Genomic DNA, 22,631 nt, shown 5'->3' with positions numbered 1-22,631 from the left:
TGCGATTACAAGCTGATGATTCCCGGGCAAGCCAACGTCTACAGCGCATATACTCCGGCCCAACTTATGCCCTAAGAAAACTCATTCAAGTCGAGGGAATCCGAGGGCTTTGGAGATGGGTGTTCCCGAATATGCGGAGAGCTATACATGCATTCACAACTAAAATGAAAAAATAAAAGCAAATTCATACTTAATCAAATAATTATTCGGAAAAAAAAAATTATATCGTAAACAGACAAAATAATATACACATCATCAAACAGATTTATTTGGATCACATTTTCTTTGTTATAGTGATAAATATAAATCTGAAATGAAAATGAGACCTTATCTATTAGTAGACATCGGTCTATTACGAAAGTTATAGAGATACATATGTTATCCATATGGCGTTACACATATATGTGCTTTATCTCGAAAATAGTTATTTCGAACACGTCATTTTACTTAAAGTGTAAAGCCTTCCACATGTCATACAGATGCCAAAAAAAAAGCTTCCACATCATTTAACATGCAGAAGAATTTTTCTATAAATGCAAAGCAAAGCCTCACAGATAGGTAAAAAGTACTTGCAGAAGATCATTTCCTATGGGTAAAACTTCTTTTCAAATCCTTTAAAATTAACTTTCAAAAACATTCCTTCTTGTAACATATTTATGCTTTACTATTACGGTTTGGTTTACTTTTTTTTGAATAGGTCTTCTGAGAGACGGTCTCTTAATAAGCTTTATTGAGAGACCATTGTATCATTTTAAGAAAATGTGGTACTAAAGGCAATAAAATAGGTACAAATCATGATTAATGATAAAATGGGTACATTTATTATGTAAATAGGTACGGAATTACCATGTCACGATCAACAATAAAAAGGGTACGAAATACAAATAAAAAGGGTACGAAAGATTGGTCTCTCAATAACTTAGTGAGAGACCGTCTCTCCTAAGTTTTAGTGCTTTTTTTTTTGTTTATAGAGTCACTTTAAATATTTTACATGTTTCAGATGCATCAGAAATCGAGCGATGTCCGATGGAGGTAAATCTGAAGATTATATTAAACGATTTACTTAAACAACTCCATCTACTTGTAGCTGAATATGGCATCTACGCAGCAACGGAAGACGAGTTAAGAGCCTACGTTCAAATACGTGGACTTAGTTCTCGTTCGGAAAGTGTTAAATTTATAGGATCGCCTTCAGAGCTTGTCGGTATGTCGCAGCAGAGCTGCTCAAGAAAAGCTATTAAATTTCTTAAGGACTTATATGGGTTTGACGTCGTCGATTATAACTACTACAACCTAAAAATACTTGAGCAGAACTATAACACGCTAAAACTAGCGTACTACATAGCTACCCGGCATGAAATCGCTCCCGAAATTGAGCTTCTGTCCATTTCAGACGACGACTGAATGTCAACCTTCTCCACACCGGTTCAAAACTAATAATATAATAATGTAAATAATTATAGGGATCCAATAAATGTATAATATATCCCATGTGTGTTGTTTGTATATATAAATGTTTATAAATAAATAGAATAACTTTGTGTGTATATTTCAGATTCAACATTACTAACCGTTATCTTAGTTTACGTCGCACAGTAATTGCAAATATACTAAAATTACCGCAGCAAGTCAGAAAAGTTGGATGCCGCGTGCGGAGCACGCGGCGTTCCAACTAGTATGTGAAAAAGAGGGAATAGTGAAGCGGAGTATATATGATGTATCTAAACACATAAATTACGCAATATATAGATATTTATTTAGTTATTTTAAGATATAAACATACATATACATATAAGCATGAAACTTTCATAACTCATGTCATCATACATGCACACAAGGATACTGATGACTTCTTCGAATACAAAAATCCCTCTCGTGCTTAATCAGAGACAATATCCATTGAGGTCATACTATTCCTTGACGATAAAAAAAAAGTCAAGGACAGTCAATTAATAATGTTTGACTTTATCTTCCAAAGTCAGTTTTAGTCATGATTAGCTATACGTAGCAGCGTCAAGAACAACGAGGCCACACGAAAAAAATTGTTTAAGAAGTTTTCGCATAACTACCAAATTAGGCGTCATATTATATATTTTGCGTGAAGTTTATAAGCGAAAAACAACCTTGATTGTAGATAGTCAGAAACAAATTTTGTTGTTTAGAGATCTAAAGAATTCTCCAAACACGCTACATATACAATTGAGATACCTGTTATTTTGCGTATCACCAATTAACTTTTACACTGTCATATGGTTACATGCGGGAATATATTGATAGATACCGTAGGCTACTCTAATTTGCGAAAATCATAAAGATACGTCTTAGTTATCATGGGTTTATTTTTGGGAAATTAGACTACATTTTCGACAATTGTGTTTTCTATTGAATAAAGAATGGCGGTGTGTGCAATAATAAAATGCAACAATAAAAAAGCTAGAGGGGTTGATGATTTATATCAACTCTATTAACGCGGAAAATTTATTTTTGCATCAATTTTCAATAAAACTTTTTTTTTATCGACTTAGCTAACTTTTATTACCATAATGATGCAAACTAACATTTACAATTCGTTGTTCAAGGAAATTTTAGGACACAAAACATTTATATTGTCAAAAATGATCCTAATGAGAGTCTCGTACATACCAACTGACCTTCCAATTACTCACCTATGAATCGATGATGTCCGGTCCAATCCGGTCGATCGGAGGGTAGTCCGCTCGAACAGTCGAACACACTATTGATCAGGCAACAATAGCTCCTCCTGACCTCACAACCTTCACTCCAACAATGGCGGCACTCCATACTCCCAGACACCTTCTCCCCTCTCTCCTCCATTTTCTCCCCAAACTCTCTCTTTCTCTCTCCTCTTCATCCCTCCATTCATCTTCATCATCGTCATCTCCAACAACAACGACAAAGCCTTTCCTTCCAACCTTACAACCATGTCAAGAAGCCGACATTATCGCAAACATCCTAATTTCTCACCACAACCCTTTTCACGCCATGGAATCATCTCTTCAACTTCATGGTATTTCTCTCTCTTCCACCATTCTTCTTCATCAAACCCTCCTTCGTCTTTCTCATCTTTCCAAAATTGCCCTTGCTTTTTTTAATTATTCCCTTTCTACCCCTCACTCTTCTTCCGCCATTGACGTCACTTCCTTCGATATACTAATCGACATTCTCGGAAAAGTCCGACAGTTCGACGTTGCGTGGCAATTGATTTTTTCCATGCCGGAAAATCAAACCCTAAACCTAAAACCTAGAAATTCTACGTTTTTGATTTTAATTCGACGCCTGATTGCTGCCGGGTTGACCCGGCAAGCGATTCGGGCGTTTGATGATATGCCGGGGTTTACTGAATGTGAGGGAAGTGTTAGTGATTGTGTTTATGTTATGGATACTTTGTGTAAATATGGGTATGTTAAGATTGCTATGGAGTTGTTTAACAAGTGGAGAAAGACTGGTTTTGAGTTTGATGTGAAGGGTTATACCGTTTTGATGTCGGGTTGGTGTAAGATTAGGCGGGTTGATATGGCGGAGAGATTGCTGAGGGAGATGGAGGAGAGTGGGATTGAGGTTAATGTGGTTTCCTACAATGTATTGTTGGATGGTATTTGTCGGAAATCGAGTTTGCACCCAGATGAAAGGTTTGAGGGGGTGGTTCGAGCTGCAGATAAGGTGTTTGATGAAATGCGTAAGAGAGGGATTGAGCCTGATGTGACTAGTCACTCGATTGTGTTACATGTGTGTAGTAGGGCTCATAGGCCTCACTTGTGTTTGGATCGGTTGGAGACGATGAAGGAGAAGGGGATTTGTCCTAGTGTTGTGACTTATACTTCGGTTGTTAAGTGTCTTAGCTCGTGTGGGATGTTGGAGGAGGCTGAGAGAATATTGAATGAGATGGTTACGAGTGGGGTTACACCGAGCGCTGTGACATATAATTGTTTTTTCAAGGAGTTGAGAGGGAGGAAGGATGTGGAGAAGGCCTTGGCGCTGTATAGAAGGATGAAAAAGGAGGGATTGTGTGTACCTAGCTTGCATACTTACAACATTTTGGTGCAAATGTTTGTTAAGTTGAATAGGATGGAATTCGTAGAGGAGATATGGAATGATATGAAGGAAGCTGGGGCTGGTCCCGATTTGGATTCGTATACTGTTTTGGTTCATGGATTGATTGAGAAAGAGAAATGGAAAGAGGCATGCCAATATTTCGTGCAAATGATTGAGAAGGGGTTTCTACCTCAAAAGGTTACGTTTGAGACGCTTTACCGAGGACTAATACAAGCCAATAAGTTGCGAACTTGGAGAAGATTGAAGAAGAAACTCGAGGAGGAATCCGTATCATTTGGGTCAGAGTTTGAGCATTATCACCTTAAACCATATCAGAGATGATGAGTAGTCTCCTTAGAATAGAGGTATGCCTTTCAAAACTTGATATGAAACATATTTGAATTTGGTTTTGAATATGATCATGTTACCACAATTCAGTTTGTAGTTTTTGGGAAACCGATTTGAGCTTTTATGTTAAGAATGTAGATTCATATGCCTAGTGTTTCTTGAACCAAAGTACAAAGTATTATTTTCGAGCACTCTATGGTAAGACATACATCTTCCAGTATTCTGAGGGTAGGAGTAATGATGGAGGAAACTAAGTGGAGTTTGGCGATGATTCTCAGTCTTTTTAGAAGTCAGAAAATGGGAAAAGGGGTTAATAGACGTCGACGCCAGGGTTGAACCCGCCTCCTTCCAAATTTGTCAAAATTAAAGGCATAAGGCCAAATCTGATACTAACCAAATTTGTTATGAAAATGCCAAGTTCAAGTTTATTTTGTTAACCTCTTTTTTTTTTTTCTAAAGCTGGTCGGATTATGAAGCAAAGGGTGCTTTGACATACTGCAAACTGTACATTTTGTGGGTGGTTGAATTCATTTGATACCCTGCAATTCAAACGGTTTTTCTGGACTAGGGATAGAATTAAATTATCTGTGAGATTCTCGGCACAATTTTCATTATGGGGCATTTGGAAATAGCCCCTGTGTGTTTTAACAAGGGTAAGGCATACATCCCAATCCCTCGTGATTTTGCAGTAGACGCAACTTTGTCATTATTCATCGTTAAAAAAATGTATAGCATTGTGGTAATATGAGTTGGTTAACTTGGTTTCCCCAATCACATTCTTAGGAAACCTAGTTGAGCTGAATCTACATTCCAACTCCCCTGTGATTTTGCAGTAATATGAATCTACATTCTTAACAAGCTTTGTCCACCAATCTGATTGGCAAATATTTATAGGTTTTTTTTTTTTTTGTATATAAATCTATTTATTCATCTTACATTTGATATATGAGCTCCAAAATATTTCCGCAGTCGGTAAGCTTCCTACAAGGCACTGAGTTAATGTTATTGTAGCAATATAGAAATTTCATCTTTAAAAATCAATGGAGGACGTCAGGCTTATGATCTAGTAAATTGAACTGCATAAAATCATAAAATTTATGAAGTTGGACATTTTCCTTGAATCTGACTATCTAAAATGTGATTCTGGTGCTTTGTTTTATAGGGAAGGGCTACAAATATTGCATCGACAATATAGACACCAACAAGGCGACAATGTGGAAAAGAAAACATGAGATCCACGATCAGATTTTTGAGTTCAATTTGGAAGTAAAGAAAGCAATGTAAAAGTTTACGTCAGCAGCAAGGTTTCAAATTTGAACCTCCGTGGGCCGAAGATTTTATATCTGCATCCTTCACTACTCGGTAAATATTGGGACATTTGTATGATTTAGGTAACATCCTCATCTTGTAACTTCTTATTTGCGTAGCTTGACTTTTGATGTACGGAGTAGAAATTTGTTCTTTTCTCCTTGTTTCATTTTCTAATGATTAGGAATTTGATCTGAAGTGTCTCTCACAGCCTCGCAGGAGATCATCCCTAGAACAGGGTAACTTCATTATAGCTGATTTGACTCTCTGGGTGTATTTGGATAGTAAAAGTGGAGGGAAATGTGGGAATAGAGGAAAGGAGTTTTCCCTCCAAATCTCTCCTATGTTGGAGGGATTTAATTAAGCTTGGAAGAGGGAATATGGATCCCTCCAAATCTCCCCCCACAATTTCCCTTGCCTCATTTGTTATCCAGGCAAGGGATATTGCATCCCTACCTCCCCCTCGGCCTCCACTCCCTTTCAAAAAACTAAAAAAACAGTAAAAATGATGAAATGGAAAAATTAAATATTAAAATTACGGAAAAAAACATTACGAATAAATAAATGACCTCTCATCCAAACAAACCCATTATGTTGACTACTCCATATTTTTGTCTGGTGAAATTATGTAAGTAGAGATTTGTTCCAAAATTGATATGCTCCTCTTTCCCCACATCCCTGTGTTAGTTATGTTCCTTGGTTGGGAGTTGAGAGCAGCTTCAAGACCTTCAGTTGTGTTGAGTCGTCTTTTCTGCTATTTTAATAGTTTAGCCAGAACATGGCTAGAAGTATTATACACGTATGCCAAGTCTCAAACTTATGGTGGAACTTTGGTTGTAGACACCGAGCAAGCGCGGCCAAGCACAGGCTTAGCTCAGGACTGACACAGCCTATTGCACAATGGCCCTCATGAGCTTAGTCATGCAATTTATAAAATATACAGCCAGACACGAGAAGAATGCCAATGAAAGGCCAGCTCTAGGAGTCGAGGCCTGTTGGCTGTGCCTTTTGGCACGTCATGTTGCTTTGTTTTTAAAATTATTTGTATAAATTATCTTCTACTTATCTCTCTATCTTTAATTCAGTCTTACATTCTTCGTCTCTGGTACTAATCAAATTTCAAACTTCCAATAATGAGTAATTCATATATACATACATAAATATTTACTCCAAATTATCTATGTGATTGTACAAAAAAATTGGTGGTTTGATCTTTGGTACAAGACAAGTCTATAGCTCTATACTTCAACCTGTGTAAATTGCTCATCATAAATGCACACAAGTTTCTTATTGTAAAACTGAGCAGAATCAGATCGATTTAGGGGTCTGGGATGGGTCTGGACTCTGGAGTGGCGCCATTTTTCCAATTAAGTAGGGCATGACATGGCAGTTGGCACTATGCTAGATGGGCCATTTTAGGATCTGACCACAGGGCACGTCACACGGCAAGACTCATTTTCATCCTTAGTCTGGCTCAGCTATCTATAATAATAGTAGTATATGATTTAGCTTTAATGAAGTATCTAAGTGGGATAACATGTCCGAGCCTCTGACATAGGTATGCGAGGGTGATATGAAGTGTCAAAAAACACTGGATGCAATGCTGACTTTTGTTTCAGTTAGTTTATCTTTTTTTGTTTTTTTTTTTGCATCTCTATGCAGACATGAAGAGCCGAAAATGACAGTACAAGTCAACCATTAGGGCTTCCGTTCGGCTTTGGATTATGCAGATGGATCTGAAGTGTCATGGTCTTTTATCTACTGCAGAAATTCCTTTTACTCTCCTAACCTAGTGTTTCAACATGTATCTTGGGAGGTTTAGGATACTTGAAAATGAAATGCATTGGGAAAAAGACATGCCCCCATGAAAATGCTACATAATCTGGACTCGTGAAGGCTGCGAACGAGACCCAAAAACAACAAGGAATGGCGAACAGACAGAAGCTAGTAGATCAGACATCTTTGACCTGCAGTAGAAATAGATTACATGTTCCATCATCGATGATAGTCTTTCATGTTTGCTCACGCATTTCCGTTGTGGAATTTTATGAAGCACACATCAACGTAGTATCCTCTTTTTTACTCATCAAAATGTGGTGACCTCTATTAACCCCTGTCATTTGAATTTGGCGAACACATCTTATTAAGCAATTTTGTTGCAATCTCAGGACTTTGATTACATGTTACATGAAACAATATTGTTGCAGTCTCTCATTTCAAACTAAAAGATCACACGTAAAGACTGGTTGGGTGGTTTACAAACATGAGCGCTGGTTGATGCACATGCTCTTGAAATGCTCGGACTGTATCCTTGGTCTTATGGAGCTCCCTCCACCTTGAAATAAGGTCAAACGCTAAACCTGCCGTATACAACAGCATATGATGCACATACACAAGGGTACATTTCTGCATTCTCGTATGGATTCCGGTACTTAGCTTTTATGTTTTTCACAACCCGATAGAGTTAACAAGTCATTAAAACTTAAAAGGCGATCGGCCTTTCCTTTGTGGAATATACCTCTCAAGAAAAAAAAAAAAAAAAAAATTGAGGTGGTTGTCAAGTCACTCCGATCAGTTAAGCCTCGAGTCAAAGTGAATTGGTTATAACAGGTTGGGTTGTGTCAGGTCAATGACGGTTTCAGGTCGGTTAGGGGTCATGTCGGGTAATCAACGGGTTAGATCATTATCGATTGACAAGTCAGGTCAGTTTAGTACGGGTCACTAACGGGGTTGGGTTAAAAAATAAAATGAGCGCCAATTTGATTTTATTTGGAGTTTTGGACCTAATTTATTTTCAAGTCATCCACCTAATTGCGTAAAAATCGTGTCGCATGTTGCTTCTGGTTATTTCAAATCGGTTTCAGTCAGTTCCAACTCATATTAGGACAAATGACAGTTGTCGTTTATCGGTTCAACCTCAGGTAGCGCAGGTCAGTTGTGATTCGCCCAATTTTCGGTTTTATCGGATCGGGTTCCCAACAATTCAGATTGTGTTCCTAGGGTCAGTTTTGCCAAATCTCACAAATTCAGATAAATGAGACAATCATTTTGCTAGTCCTATACATTAAACCTTTTAGAATACCCCACTATTTGGTTGGACTGATGAGACAAGCTTAAAAACTAGTCGACGAAACTACGGCAGAAACACCAGAAATCTGATGAGAATAGATGAACCAAATGAGCGAGCAAGTCTTATTTGACATTTACTTAAAATTGGTCCTTATAAAACAATTAGGTTTTTTTGTGTTAGAAAGTTTAGATCAGAGTGTATAAGGTCAGGGCAAACTACCGACCTTATTGAGGGCTTATATTGTGGTGTTTAGAGAATGTCTACCATCAACAGAACTGGGTATCTTAACACAGTGGGAATCAGGTCAACCTTTATTGTAACTAAAAACTAGGTATAAGGATTAGATCCCAAAATCAGTGCTCAGTCACACAAACAGGAAAGACAAGCCAGTCAACATGGAAAATTATATACATCCATCAATTTCGTGGGCTCATGAGTCATGGCTTCACCAAAAAAAAATAAAAAAAAATCATAGACTTGTTTTAGAAGGTCTAATAAATTAAAGTTGTCACTGTGTAAGTTCTTCAGAAATAAAACAGCTCCATTGACAGTGATTCTATATTTATATCTTTAGCATTGTTTGATGAAAAACCTACGTATTCTTTGGATCCTGTATTCCAGTAGTCTGTAGAGTGCTACACGTTCATCAAAGAGCAACCTCGATCAGGATCAGAACTCAGTTACATCTCTTACGACAACCATCTATTTTCCAATAGCAGGAACAAGTGTTTGGAGGAAATAAGTATGAGATAGTGAAGCAGTTCTCGAGTGTGCCGATGAAATAATCTGGCATAAAATAGATATGATACATTGAAAACAAATATAACATGAGTTGGATATAATAAATGCTGCAGATTTCATGGTATTGTTAATAACATTTCAGTAGAGAGAAAAGGGTTTACCTTAATTGCCACGGTTAGGACATGCATTTGCAAAGTGAGACGGATCACCGCAATTGTAGCAACTTCTGACAGGATCACCAGTTGCTGACACAAATGTCCCTGCATTACCACGTCCACCACCACCACCACCACCACCACGACTCCCACGACCCCTGCCACGGCTACCCCTTCCTCTGCTATTAGAATTTGAGCCTCTACCATTGGTATGGGAGGGCCCCTGTTGTCTGGCATCATTTTGAATCATATCCTCCCACCTGTTAATATCAAAATCAGAATTAATGAACAAGAGGATACCTAGTGTTGCCTAGAAATGGCAAATGTAATTCGAGAAATGGGTTTGGTCATTTTAAGTCCAAGTACGCGCCAGTTTGGGTTCAAGACTTCAAGTTGCTTTCAGGGTTAGTAGTTTTTTCTGGTCATATTAGATCAAGCCATTTTAAGCACAGGTTGTCACGAATAGGTTCAATTTAGGTTTGGATCCCTCAGTTTATTCTTTTTCTGGTTTGGGTCAAAATAGTTTTAACATGATTAGATTGTCTATTTCTTCTGATTTAAAGACGACACCATCACTAATAATTAGGTTTTACACTTTTACATGATTGCATATTGCGTCTGTGAAAGACTTCCCTTGAGAATAAGAATAATGCCAGCCAACTGATATGAGTGCAGCACCACATGGCCAACAATAAACGGAATATTGATGTGAATTTTTCCCTCCCGGCTTCCTCCCCAAAAAAGTGAAAAAGACAAGATAGATTTGTAAACCCGAGAAATAAGAGAAGATATACATACACAAAGAATCTGCACTCCGGTCGACATGAATAGAAGTTTCTGCCCCTATTATTTGCAGTATTTGCTGTTCGTAATACACACGGTTCTCCACAAGAATTACAAGCTACAGATGAAACCCCTGTCAACCATAGAATCGATAGAAATCAGGGAGCAGTAGGCATGTCCACAGGCACCTAACTGTGTAAACTGACAGAAGACAGATTACATGCAGATGCAATACATATTTGAGTATACTCCTCGTTCATCTTTTTATTGTATTTCAGGAAACTAAACTATTACTCCGTACATTCTATTTTACATTGTTTGCGTAGAGTAATTAATTAATTATATCCACCAAACATTATGAAAAGTCCTGGACACTTTCCAGTCAAAAACATCATACAGTAACTAATTAAGTGATAATGTAAGATCATGCTCAATTCAGCTTTAAAAGCAAGAATCATCCAAAGTCAGGTTTTGGGTCAACAATACTATTACTAAGCACATCAGATCAAAAGCATACCATTTTGGCTGTTAGTTCCTTGAGACCTTGCACTTCCAGATGTTGAGACTTGGGAAGGACAATTATTTGAATTATGTCCTGTCTGTCTGCAATGGGTGCATGCAGTGTGCCTTACATTGCTTGTCGGGTTGCTGCCAGAAGTTGTTGAATTTCGGCCTCTCGCTGATGCTATGTGTTAAAAAATGGTGGCAGTAAAAATCCATAAAACATAAACGACAAGGAAACCAAACCAGTGTCCAACTATTCTATCAATCCCCTAATTAACTTAGGAAATGGACCACTACCAGTAATGACGACACTATCTTAGGGCCTTGGACTTTAGCCGTAGGATAAGGGAGTTGGATGTATGCAACCTTGCTATTCTATTGAAAATACAAAGAGACTATTTCGCATAGTCAAGAATAGCTTTGATCAAGTCTTAGGCTTCATTGGAAATAGATTAAGCCGATGGACAACCAAGTCTCCAGAACTTTTGAGATCAAGTCTGGTCCGTGCAACGATTATTGCAAGTAAATAAACAAACATATGATCTGCGCAGAAGTTTTAAAGTACAACAAACTTCAAGGCAATTACCTTTCCAGATCTATTTATTCAAGTAGTCCCAACTCACACGTAGCCTTAAAAAAATTTGAGAACACGTGCAAATGCAAGATATATACCAGAACAGCGGCAACAGAATCGGCTATAACTTTATTACTTGTTTCATCTCAAGGGAAACAATACCAATTAGCATGGAGCAATCTCGAGAGTTATACTCCAACCACATGAACTTTAACAAATCATGCACTGCACAGTGCACATGATATCGCGCATTACATGTTATACTAATAGATTCTACGTCATGCTCTAAGTGAAGACGTTTAAAATAAAATAAAATATAATGTGCTACCCTTTATCAGCATCATTACTGGACTGAAACTGTCAGGTGTTACTGTATATTGCAGTCTGACTTGTGTAGGTTTGGTTTGAGATGTGGGCTTTAAAAACTTTACCTACAACCAATCTCCAAATCATCCTTAAAAAGTGAGAACAAAAACAGAAGCACGTGATACCTGACATTCCAGAAAGATTGCGAGAACCCGTTCCACATATCTCAGTCAACTGTCTGAGTGTGTCATCACATCCGCCAATGCAGCCTGAGTGAATATACAACTGTTGAATATCACAACGGCAGCACTTACATACTTTATATAAACAGAAAAACCTTCATAAATCATTAATAATATGGAGTCTAAAATTACAATCACTTAAATTTTGCATGTAGTACAGGGTTCTTCATCAGAGTAGCACAGATTTATTACGCAACCATTATAGTCAGTAGGAATACCTAAGTGGTCAACATTGTAATTTGGAGGTATTTCTGACCGGCGGAACTTGAACTGAATCAAGAAAACTGGACCTATAACACAAACCAGTTAGTAATACTAACGAGAAATAAAGTTAATAGATAAACGAGGGGGCATTATCAAGAAAATAATGAAAATGTAGCTAAATTCTAACACCTACACTCATGGGCGCTCGGCCCGCTTGCACACATAAGATTAAGATCTAACAAATGTAAAATAAGGAACCTGGCAAGCATGAGGTGCATGTATTAGATGTGACAGCTGCTTCAGAAATAGACCCAGGTAGCCACACAACATTCCTACACTATACATTGCAACAAACTCTAATTAGTAATGGCCTGAATTGTCCATGTTGGATAGCCTAAACCAGGGAGAGTGCATGAGCAAGAAGCCCATAGTTTGATTTGGGATTCCAAGCTCAAGGTGTAAAAAATCACAATACAAGAATTACAAACCTGGGGATAACCTAAGCATCCAACCATAAAATTTCCATCCTGCAAACAATGAATTCCAAAGCAGTCAAAAAGTCAGTGAAGCAGTTTTTCATACTTCAAAATGTAGATTCAAAAGTATGCTCCAATATCTTATCACTGATGATTACATATTTACATGGTAATAGTTAATAGCTTATGTTTGTAAACCTACAATTATGCCAAGAGCTAAGATTGCAAGAAAAATAAAATAAGTTAGAAAATATCAGAAAATATTAAATGGCAAAAGATAACTGACGCCAACAGAACCTTCAAAATGAAGGTAAATTATTATTTGATTCATTTCAATGTCTCACCGGCTTCCGCTTAAGAACCATATCCGTCTCTTGGCAGAGGCCACACCGCCGAGCAACTCCTAGAGCGTGCTGCTCCTCCATCCCAGTTCTGTTAGTTCTGTATACAAATATACTTGTGTGAGTGAGCAAAGATTGATGTTCAGTTGTTCAGCTTTATATTAACTGATGACACACCTGTCAAAAAAGACTTCCATAGCTTCAAAGAGTTTTACTTTGCTCTGCCTAGCCTGCAAAATCAAGTAGAAGCACTAACTCAGATTCAAATGTTAGAACAAAATTATTGGACGTCATTTTATCACACGCCACATAAAGAGGAGCATTAAAAGATATACCAGAAGAACTGAAATATTAGATGCTTCATGATTTGATAGACATATGATGACTTACATCTAGGAAACAAGTCTTCATTTCCAGTAAACCAGACGCCAGTACATCAGTTTTTCGCTTAGTCCCTAAGCTAACAGCCTTCATATCATCCTCCATTTTGGATCTGAGATAGGGTTTCCAGAGCTCATAACTGAAAATTGAAACACAAAGCACGGAGCTCAAAATCAATCATGTCAAGAGCCATGGAAAACAGACAACGGTACATGCACCAGCAGCTTTACACAAAAAATGAAGTTGACACCAGGTTTTACATAAAAAGAAAAAAAAAACATGGAAAGTTATAGTGAGCAACTCTCATCAAAGATAATAACCTCCCTTGTTTTAGTTTTTCGTTTGTTTCCTCTATCTTTACATCCGTCTTACCTATGTATCGCTTGGCGTATACATTTATATCTTTCATTCTCTCACATTTCTTTATTTGAAATTTTGACCTTTTTACATACTTTTTTTCTTGTTTCACTTTTCATGGTGACGATTCACTTTATACGCCATAAGCCATTTTGGACGAAGGCATTGTTGTTATGGTTGTTGCTGCTAATATAGACTATCATAAAAAGCACAACCACGGTCAAACACATAGAAGTTAAAAAGCAAAACCAAAAAGACCATGGGCAAGAAATATTAAAGAGGGCCACCAAAGGAATAAGTGATAATAGATAAGACAGCAAGAAAAATAAGAGGAAATTGAAAAACAAAACTGAATATAAAAATAAAACTTGATACAATCATTAAACTAAGAGTAAAAGGAGTTGCAAAGGGCAAAACAAGAATGAAGGAAAACGAATGAAAAGTTTGAGAAACCAAAGGAAAGAGAAGAAAGAAATGTGCCAAGAGAAAAAGTTCTCGTAAAGAAAAAAAGGGAAACAAAATAAAAGGTAAGAAAATATAAAGTAAGGCCATCTCATCCACATAGATTATCTCCCTCCACTTCACCCTATGTACACACGTATCAATCTCAGTCACATCCAAGGTTTCTTTGGTTCTCCTCAACCCTTCACAATCTCATGCCTTCACCAATCTTACGCTACTAATCAGGACGTTAATTGATCTCTCGATGAGATGGCCAAACAACTTTAGATGATTGTCCATGATCAAACCTTAAATAGATATTAGTCCTACTTTGTCCAATCGATCGTTTCTTACAAGTCCTCACATCCACTATAGCATGCATATCTGCACCATATTCCTCGCATAAATGTGGCACTATTCCGTAACCTAATATTAAGTGCCCAATAACATGGCCGGCCAAACTGTCGTACTATAGATTTTCCCTTCAATCTATGGAGCATGTGATGATAGGGATAATTATTGTCAGTTAACCCAAATTGTTTTGATGATATGGGTTTGAATCATGTTAGATCTTCTCTTTCCGCAAAGAAGTTCTCGTTATACCTAGAGCGAAGAAGATACGTCAACTTTTCATAAACTTGTAAGAGCAGAGACCAAAAGGTATTTTCTAGAAAACATTTAACATAGATAAGATAGTTGTATACTCATATCCCACGCGTAGTGGCGCCTGACACTTTCAACCGAGTAGTTTGAGTAACATAACGGGAGGCTTTGATGCTTTCCGATAACACGGATCCGAGGGTCCGATCCAGAAATCTCAAAAGGGATTTTCTAGAAAACATTTTTTTGAAAATAAATTGATTATTAGAAAAAAGTAAAAAGATAGTTTTTCATGTTTAACATGAATATGACTTTATTAGAGATTAAAAAAGTCATCCACGCGATAGTGGCGCCTGACACACCGATTTCTCATTTCAACCGAGTAGTTTGATCCTCGTCCACCGGATCCTCAGGGTCAAGTGAAGAGTCCGAGCATCACAGACGGGAGGCGCTTTGGGAATTTATTCATGTTCTTTTTTTTTCCAAGATACCCAGTAAAGAGTGTGTGAACAAACCAAAAATCGAGGATAGAAAATCAAGAATTACGATGACTCAAATATTTGGAGGTGATTGTATTTCTAAGGGAAAAAAATGACAAATCAAATCAAATAAATTTCAATAAACAATCAACAATTTCCAACTTTTCTTAGCTTATGCCAATCACTATCTATATTCTAAAACAATTAATATACTTCAGTGCACTTATGTAACACTAGAGATTGAAGAGAGGAGCAAAGATAACTTACCCCATATCATCATATCCCATAACTAATGCCTCTCCCTGAAAAAAGGTAAATAAACAAACAAACGCCCAGTATTATAGTGATTTAGATAACGTTGGTGGTTAGCTATAAAAGTCAAAACTCAGATTAACATCACACCGGATAAACGGAACAACTTGCTACAAATGCATGAAAAATAGATAAATAACCAACTTTCATTGACTTTTTTGTCCCCACTTCTTGAATTACTTAATCAAGATCCACTAGCAACACAAGACATAACAGCAAAAGCAGCAACCATAGAATTAACAGATTGGCAAAACCAAAAAAATTAGGCTAGCCAACAAGGCAACAGGGTGAAATAAGCTGGATGCATAGATGGAGTATTGAAGAATTGCACCCAGAAGCATATACGAAGCCCTGTCAAAGTTTGCTTGTTCTGTTGAATTTCTCCGTCCCAAAGAAATTTAAAATTATATTTTACCATTGTTCCTCCTATTAACAAGAGCGAATAATAAAATAACAAAATTGAATACAATTTTCAGTTTTCACAGAAATTGACGAGTTCGTACCCGGGCATAGAGTAGTACAGTAAGCAGCGAAGTGGATGTGGAATACAAGCATTCAAGATTATCATCTACGGAAACATGATGAAAGAGGGGCACGCCCATCTTCTAGTAGCTTCAATGGTACATGTAAATTTCCCCACATACTATGTTTGGGTTAGATAAGGGCCATAAACACTAAGTCATCATCATCATGTGTAAAAACTACAATGTTTCTTTCTTAAAGTCCTATAAATGAAAAAGGTGAACAACTTTGGAAGGCATCTGCTATGGCATAATTTCTAACAAAATGAACACAGAATGGTAAGAACACATCAAGAGTCCAACTAGAAAGCCAAAGATAAAATCATAATCAGGTAAAAAGGCCACTAAGATTTAAAACAAGCAAGAACGAGAACAGTGTTTTCCATAATCTAACCATTGAAGAGAGAAAAAAAAAATGATACAATGTTGACAGCACCGACAGCAACTAGGCAATATGAGATCACATATAGATAGTCAAGATATCACAGCCTATATGGCCCATAACTTACAAGATTAGTGGGTGAAAAACGAGTATTTGCGTCTTTAGTAGCATAACAACGATCCAGTAGCTTCTTGATGTGATCATGCATGGTTGCATCAGTTCCAATTCCTGACTGTGTGTAGGAGGCATCACAACATTACAAAAATGGTAGTAAGAATCTCACGCCAAATTGTTCAGTTTAAAATTAATCATACTTTGTCCATGCAGCTCAGCAGATCAGCTTCACTTAATAGCGGTGGTGGCCTGGTAACTCCCGAGTCTAGACTCAATGTAGTTGGAGCAAACTGCAGATAACAAATCTCAAATGACAGAATCCTCATAGTACAAGAGGCAGAATGCCTAGTTTGCATGAGTTAGAGCGATGAAAAGTTTCATAAACAAAATTTACTTTTTTTTTCCTTAGGATCAATTCCACCTAGCTGTATTTACTCCATTCAACTTTGAAGTAACATAAAATATTGGAGTAGAAAGATCTCTAGTTAAATAAGGACTTGGATAATTTAAAAGCAGGATAATAATCTAAATATATTCAGATCCTGGGTGAAAACGAAAGCAAACCTGCTGTCCAACCAGAAAAGTTGGGATCACAGAACCAGCCCAAGTTTCATATCTATAAACATCCAGATAATTTTTCTGCACAACAAGAAGAGTAGCTTAGAAAGAATGGAAAGATACTCTCAAACCAGATACACAAGTCCATCAAAGTAATCAAACTAATGTTGAGCTACCTGCTAAATCTGCAATCATTAGATGATAAAATGTGCCCCACAGGCCCACACTCAAAATAGTATCTAGCTCAATTTTATATTTCTTGAAAAGGGCGCGCACGCACACACACACACACACACATACATATGACGTCTCTTAGCATGTCACAGGCGGCAGGCCTAAATTGTACCCCATTTACCTTAATTGTTTCCAAGTACTCTAAATGTACCTTAACATAAATGCCTCCTAAGTCCTAATTGGCACCAGTAGAACGAAAAAGATGGTGGCTTTAAATTGCAAGGGCTGCGGTCCACACAGTTTTTAAACTTAAGATAAGGAGCCTCTAAAACCAAATATTTCAGTCAAAAAATGTATAGAAATGATGTCAAAATTGCCAAATCTGCAAAAACTTTTCTCCCACTAGAAAGTAGTATATAAGTATCTAGAGGTATAGGTCAAATAACCTCAAACTAGAAGCATATATTATATCCCGAGAGACAGAATCGTTATATCAAAATGATTGTGGTTCTAGTGATGATGAAGGATGTAGAACTTACCAAAATTATCATTCTCCCAGAGGCAGAAAAGAGTTCACCAGCAATATCTATTTCTACAACAGTTTCAGCCCCTACAGCTGGTTGAGAGACGCATGCCAGGAAATGCCGAACAACTAACTCGTATACTTTCTGCAAATGGACAAAAGAACAAACTCATCAAGATTCATAGACAAACGATGGCTCTTATATCCTTCGGTGGTTATAATATAGTTAACATTCAATGGGACATATTGAACAGAATTATAAAAATAGCAAAAAAGTTCTGTCTAATACAATAACCACTGGTAAAAGAATATTAACCATCAAAAACGATAGAGTAATAATAATTGCGGACTAACATGGTGATCTTGGCTCCACCCAGACTCTCCAGCAGAAAATTTTGTCGGATGAATAGGTGGATGAGCCTTGTCATCGTGGCCTCCACTTCCTGGATTCCTCCAAAGATCTTGTTCAGGATTTAATAAACGCTGAGCATATTGGCCCCAAATGGGATGACCTTCTTGTTCTTGCACAATTGCCTTGAAAATTTCAGGTATTAGTCATTTCTTCTTCGTGAAATTTTTAGAAATAATGGTGTATGTATGCATGTGAGCAACAACGGGTGCAATGAATGATAAATTTGGCATGAAAGACGACAGAGTTACCTACACGCAGATCAGTTGAGGTTGAAAAACTGTCAGTTTCAGTTCGAGGATAGCTAATGAAACCGGATTGGTACAATTCCTCTGCCACCTGAGAAGTATACAGAATTTTGCTAGTAAATGAAAGTGTCCAGCATGTGACTGCAACAACAAATTTTCAGAGAAACAAGAATTTTCTCGAAGAGTCAAATATTTTAAAGCTCATATCGGGCTAATGTCAGTGAAAAAAGTACACACTAAAAACTTAGACCTTGCATTCTCCACGTTCTTATAAGCATATTACGATATTCTGATACAATTCTAGCTAACATAGCACAATATAATCAATAACACAGCAGATTGAAACAAATTTTCAGTTCTTAGTTCCACCATTATCTGACTGTAGACCAGAATTTTGAAGACGACGTGATACGGTAAATAAACTTCGCAAATAGTACTCTCACACTTTCAAACGATTGCAGAAGTAAAATTTGCTTATGCTTTAAAAATGTATCTTCAAAGATAGACAAAGAGAACTTGATGCTGTGAAGAGAAATTAATAAATACAGCAGTAATAAACTCCAGATATTACCTTCATTGTCTGCTCTGAACTCATCCTAAAGTACCGAGATGCACGTTTTTCAAGCTCAATCGTACTCAATGGATAAGGAGGATACTTCAGTTTTTCTTGTTTCCTAACCTGTGTAACCTGTTTTCACCAATTAGCAAGTAATTGAGGTCACTGTTCAGCAAGGATGCCAACTTAAACATAAAAGTAAACAACGATTAATGAATTATCGTTCTACTCACAGTTGCAGTGGGTTCTTCAACACACATTTCATAAATGGTTACTGCACAGGTATAGTCAAACATATTGCCACGTCTGTGAAAAAGTCATTAACTGGATCACTAAGAGATATGTCAGGAGTTACATTAAAATTAAAAGAATGATGTCAACATATTTTACATCCAACTAAAGGTAGCAATTCCTTCTTCCGAGTTATGAGAACATTTGATTGTCCAGAACTCCTCTGCTTCATGAGCTTGTATTTCCCAATACCTTTCCACGACAAAGCCAAGTGTAGGAAACTGTAAAAAAAAGGTGTCGAGTCAAATGATGACAAGAATGCAAAGGTATAGGAAGATATCATCGAACATGACCTGTAAGTTGTAACTGCCAATAATATTAGAAATGAAACTAATATACTTAGCAACTAGCTAGTGAATGGTAATACCTGACACGGCCCATAACTCAAAATAATGTTTCTGTCAGCAGTATCAATATTTAAGTCAAAAGCGTCCTTAAGAAGCATAGTCTGGAACCTTGTGAAAGAAGCACCAATACGTAGATCTATCTCCTACAGAAGCATCAAAAATAACTTTGTGGCATGTCAATTGGCTCAAGAGGGAGGTGAAACAAACAATGTCAGCATAGAGAAACTAGAATGATCTTTATGGGTGTCTTCTAATTTTGATGCATGGTGAAATGTAGTTTGCTTCTCAATATTAAGATCCGAGCTTGTAAAAACAAAAATAGGGAAAATACTCAATACAGGTGAAATTACATCAATTAGCTTCCACATATGATATATGTTGCGAAACTATCATTTAATTCTCTGCTATAATCTAGACTCTAGTGTACTGAAGACCCCAACACTGCATCGTGTACGGTCTAATTTTAATGACCAGTTGTTCTTCCTGACTCTTTGAAGCATTGTTCAATGATTTTAACCGACCCACAAGTCTAACAACACCGTCAGTAGACACAGCAAACAATCTTGCATGGAACAAAGGCCTGCTAGCAAATTAATTAACATGTCCCACAAGATAAGAAAAATGACAGGACAGCATTTGGGGTAACAAATGCTCCCTCCGTCCCGGTCATTTGTTGTCCTATTCCATTTTTGGGTGTCTCGGTCAATTGTTGTCCTTTCTATTTTAGGATTGCATTTGATGAACAATTTGATCATTCACACTCAATTTGGTCCACTTGTCATCTAATAATAGGCCACCTTTCATTTCCTTGGTCTTTGTGCCAAAACCAAAGTACGACAATTTGCCGGGATGGAGGGAGTACAAAATATAAAGTTCAAAAAATGTGCCTCAAGAGACTAACCTGCCTAGCATCTACAGCATCAGCAAACAGTTTATTTGGACGATCAAGGTTCTGCACTGCCTCATGGATAGCCCTGGTAACAACGAGATCATGATAAATAGATACAATTACTTAAACCTCCAAGAATGATAGGTTGAGGGAGCCACAGTAAAAGATTCCATACCTGTCAATCAATGCAGAGAAACGAGCCCTCAATATATTCAAATTGTGGTTTACTTCAGTGCAGACGTCAACCACCTCAAATGCAATATTTTCTCCTTCTCTATCACAATCGAGCCATAGAATTAGCCACTGGCAGTTCCTAATTTCCTGCTGAAGTGTCCGCTTGATGTCCAATTTATCCTGAATTGTAATTTAGCCAAGAATTTTATCAGTTAATAATACTCCACGCTCCTAACATAAAAGCATTACTAACTTTGTAATGGCAGTGAAAGAAAGACTTGGCCCAAAGAAGATTTAAAAACTATTTAAGTTAAGAATCCTAAAATCTCAGAACCAACTGAGATTGTGCATCTTGGCAGAACATCAGCAAGCCAACTAACAGAAAAGACAGCAAAAGGATAATAACTACAAGTATTTAAGACCGTACAAGAACACATATCACATGTCTTCAGAAACTACGCTCAATTGACACAAAAAGAGGCAGCAGTTACAACACCAATTTTAATCTTCTTTTGTTCATGCAAACGAAAAGTTGATAGGAAAGCCGCTAAAGGAATTGTAAGCGTTGCAATGACATATCAATCAGAATTTTACTAGCTCTCTGTCAACACATGTTACAAAGTAGAAACAAGCCTGATTTTCTAACATAAACACAATTTCAAAGGATGTTATGGCCTTCCATAGTGGCCACTCTTCTTAATATCCATTACACATTTTTTACATTCCCGTTAAACCCGAAAATTCTCTATGTTTTGGTTATCATTTATGATTTAATAGAGCAAAATAATTTGCCAAAGTGACTATGCGTCTTTGTATTGTTATGTGCTTCCTTCATAACCAAGAACTCTAGTCTCACGGTCTCACCCTTTTGTTAGTGGGTTTGGAATGTAAGTAGCACTTGACTTTGGAGGGAGAGAGCATCCATCCAATGCGATTATCATTCCAGGGTCAACAAAAAATAGTCTATATGGGTTTTGAACACATGGGTAAGTCTGCGTACATCAGAACCCCGTACTCCACCATTAGCGGAAGCCCTTGTAGCACTATGGTAAATGGCAATGCAATTATCATTCCAACTGCCCTGACCTTGATAATAATTAGCTTCGAGTATTGCCTTACACCGAAACTGATTAACTAATCGCCTCAAATAGATATGTATCCAGCATATGATAACGCCAGCAAATAGCACCAATTATGAAATCATGACAACTAAAATGATGAATTACTCATATTTGATACATCCCTAAAACAAACACTGTTCTCACGCCAAAAAAATGCCACATTATCTTAATGGTTGAGTAAGGACAAATTATCTTACTTCAGGTACAAATTTGTGAACAGGAGCTTGATAAAGATCAGCAGGATCACAGCCATGCCATTTACGATAGCGATCATCAAATTTGAGTTCCATCAAGTGACCGGTGACGGAAGTGAAGAGCATATGGCAAGGTTGACCACGAATTGTATACTCAAATTCGTAAATTTTGTTGTACCTTGACCTACCTTCTCTCATCCTAGCACGGTTCCCGGAGAGAATTGCGGACACGGCTTTCGCCACTGAAGGCTTCTCTGCAACGTTTAGAGCTCTAATCGGACGATTTCCGGCCATCGGAGATTGCCGGAATAGGGTTTCTAGGGTTTTGGGTGAGAGATAATTTGGGGGTTTTGATTTTGGGCGTGTTTTTAGAAATGTGAGGGGTTTTAAATTCTCCCTTTGATTTTCCCGCCCGTTTGCTTATGTTTGAGAGGCGTCATAAAATTCAATCCAAA

At 37.4% G+C, this 22,631-nt stretch overlaps 2 protein-coding genes across 2 annotated transcripts; one reads left to right on the top strand and one right to left on the bottom strand.

Annotated features, from left to right (window-relative positions):
* The first annotated feature begins 2,636 nt into the window (after nucleotides 1–2,636).
* Nucleotides 2,637–7,871, top strand: LOC141657546 (pentatricopeptide repeat-containing protein At2g13420, mitochondrial-like). Its single transcript, XM_074464819.1, has 3 exons — nucleotides 2,637–4,418; nucleotides 5,564–5,792; nucleotides 7,372–7,871. The coding sequence occupies exon 1, from the start codon at nucleotides 2,788–2,790 to the stop codon at nucleotides 4,393–4,395; it is 1,608 nt and encodes a 535-aa protein (XP_074320920.1). The 5' UTR covers nucleotides 2,637–2,787; the 3' UTR covers nucleotides 4,396–4,418; nucleotides 5,564–5,792; nucleotides 7,372–7,871.
* A 1,283-nt stretch (nucleotides 7,872–9,154) lies between these two features.
* Nucleotides 9,155–22,616, bottom strand: LOC141657545 (DNA topoisomerase 3-alpha). The gene is made up of 25 exons (XM_074464818.1): nucleotides 22,180–22,616; nucleotides 20,863–21,041; nucleotides 20,700–20,772; nucleotides 19,819–19,941; nucleotides 19,551–19,672; nucleotides 19,394–19,466; nucleotides 19,176–19,292; nucleotides 18,612–18,695; nucleotides 18,302–18,481; nucleotides 17,964–18,092; nucleotides 17,257–17,331; nucleotides 16,893–16,982; nucleotides 16,706–16,810; nucleotides 15,631–15,665; nucleotides 13,496–13,625; nucleotides 13,283–13,335; nucleotides 13,109–13,205; nucleotides 12,777–12,815; nucleotides 12,547–12,625; nucleotides 12,303–12,374; nucleotides 12,028–12,111; nucleotides 10,976–11,143; nucleotides 10,474–10,591; nucleotides 9,682–9,935; nucleotides 9,155–9,565 (listed from the first exon to the last, which is right to left on the bottom strand). The coding sequence occupies exons 1-24, from the start codon at nucleotides 22,468–22,470 to the stop codon at nucleotides 9,683–9,685; spliced, it is 2,769 nt and encodes a 922-aa protein (XP_074320919.1). The 5' UTR covers nucleotides 22,471–22,616; the 3' UTR covers nucleotides 9,155–9,565; nucleotide 9,682.
* Between the last annotated feature and the right edge of the window lie 15 nt (nucleotides 22,617–22,631).

This window comes from Silene latifolia, chromosome 5, assembly GCF_048544455.1.
Source record: "Silene latifolia isolate original U9 population chromosome 5, ASM4854445v1, whole genome shotgun sequence".
Lineage (NCBI taxonomy): Eukaryota > Viridiplantae > Streptophyta > Magnoliopsida > Caryophyllales > Caryophyllaceae > Silene > Silene latifolia.
This window is presented reverse-complemented; position numbering and strand designations above follow the sequence as displayed.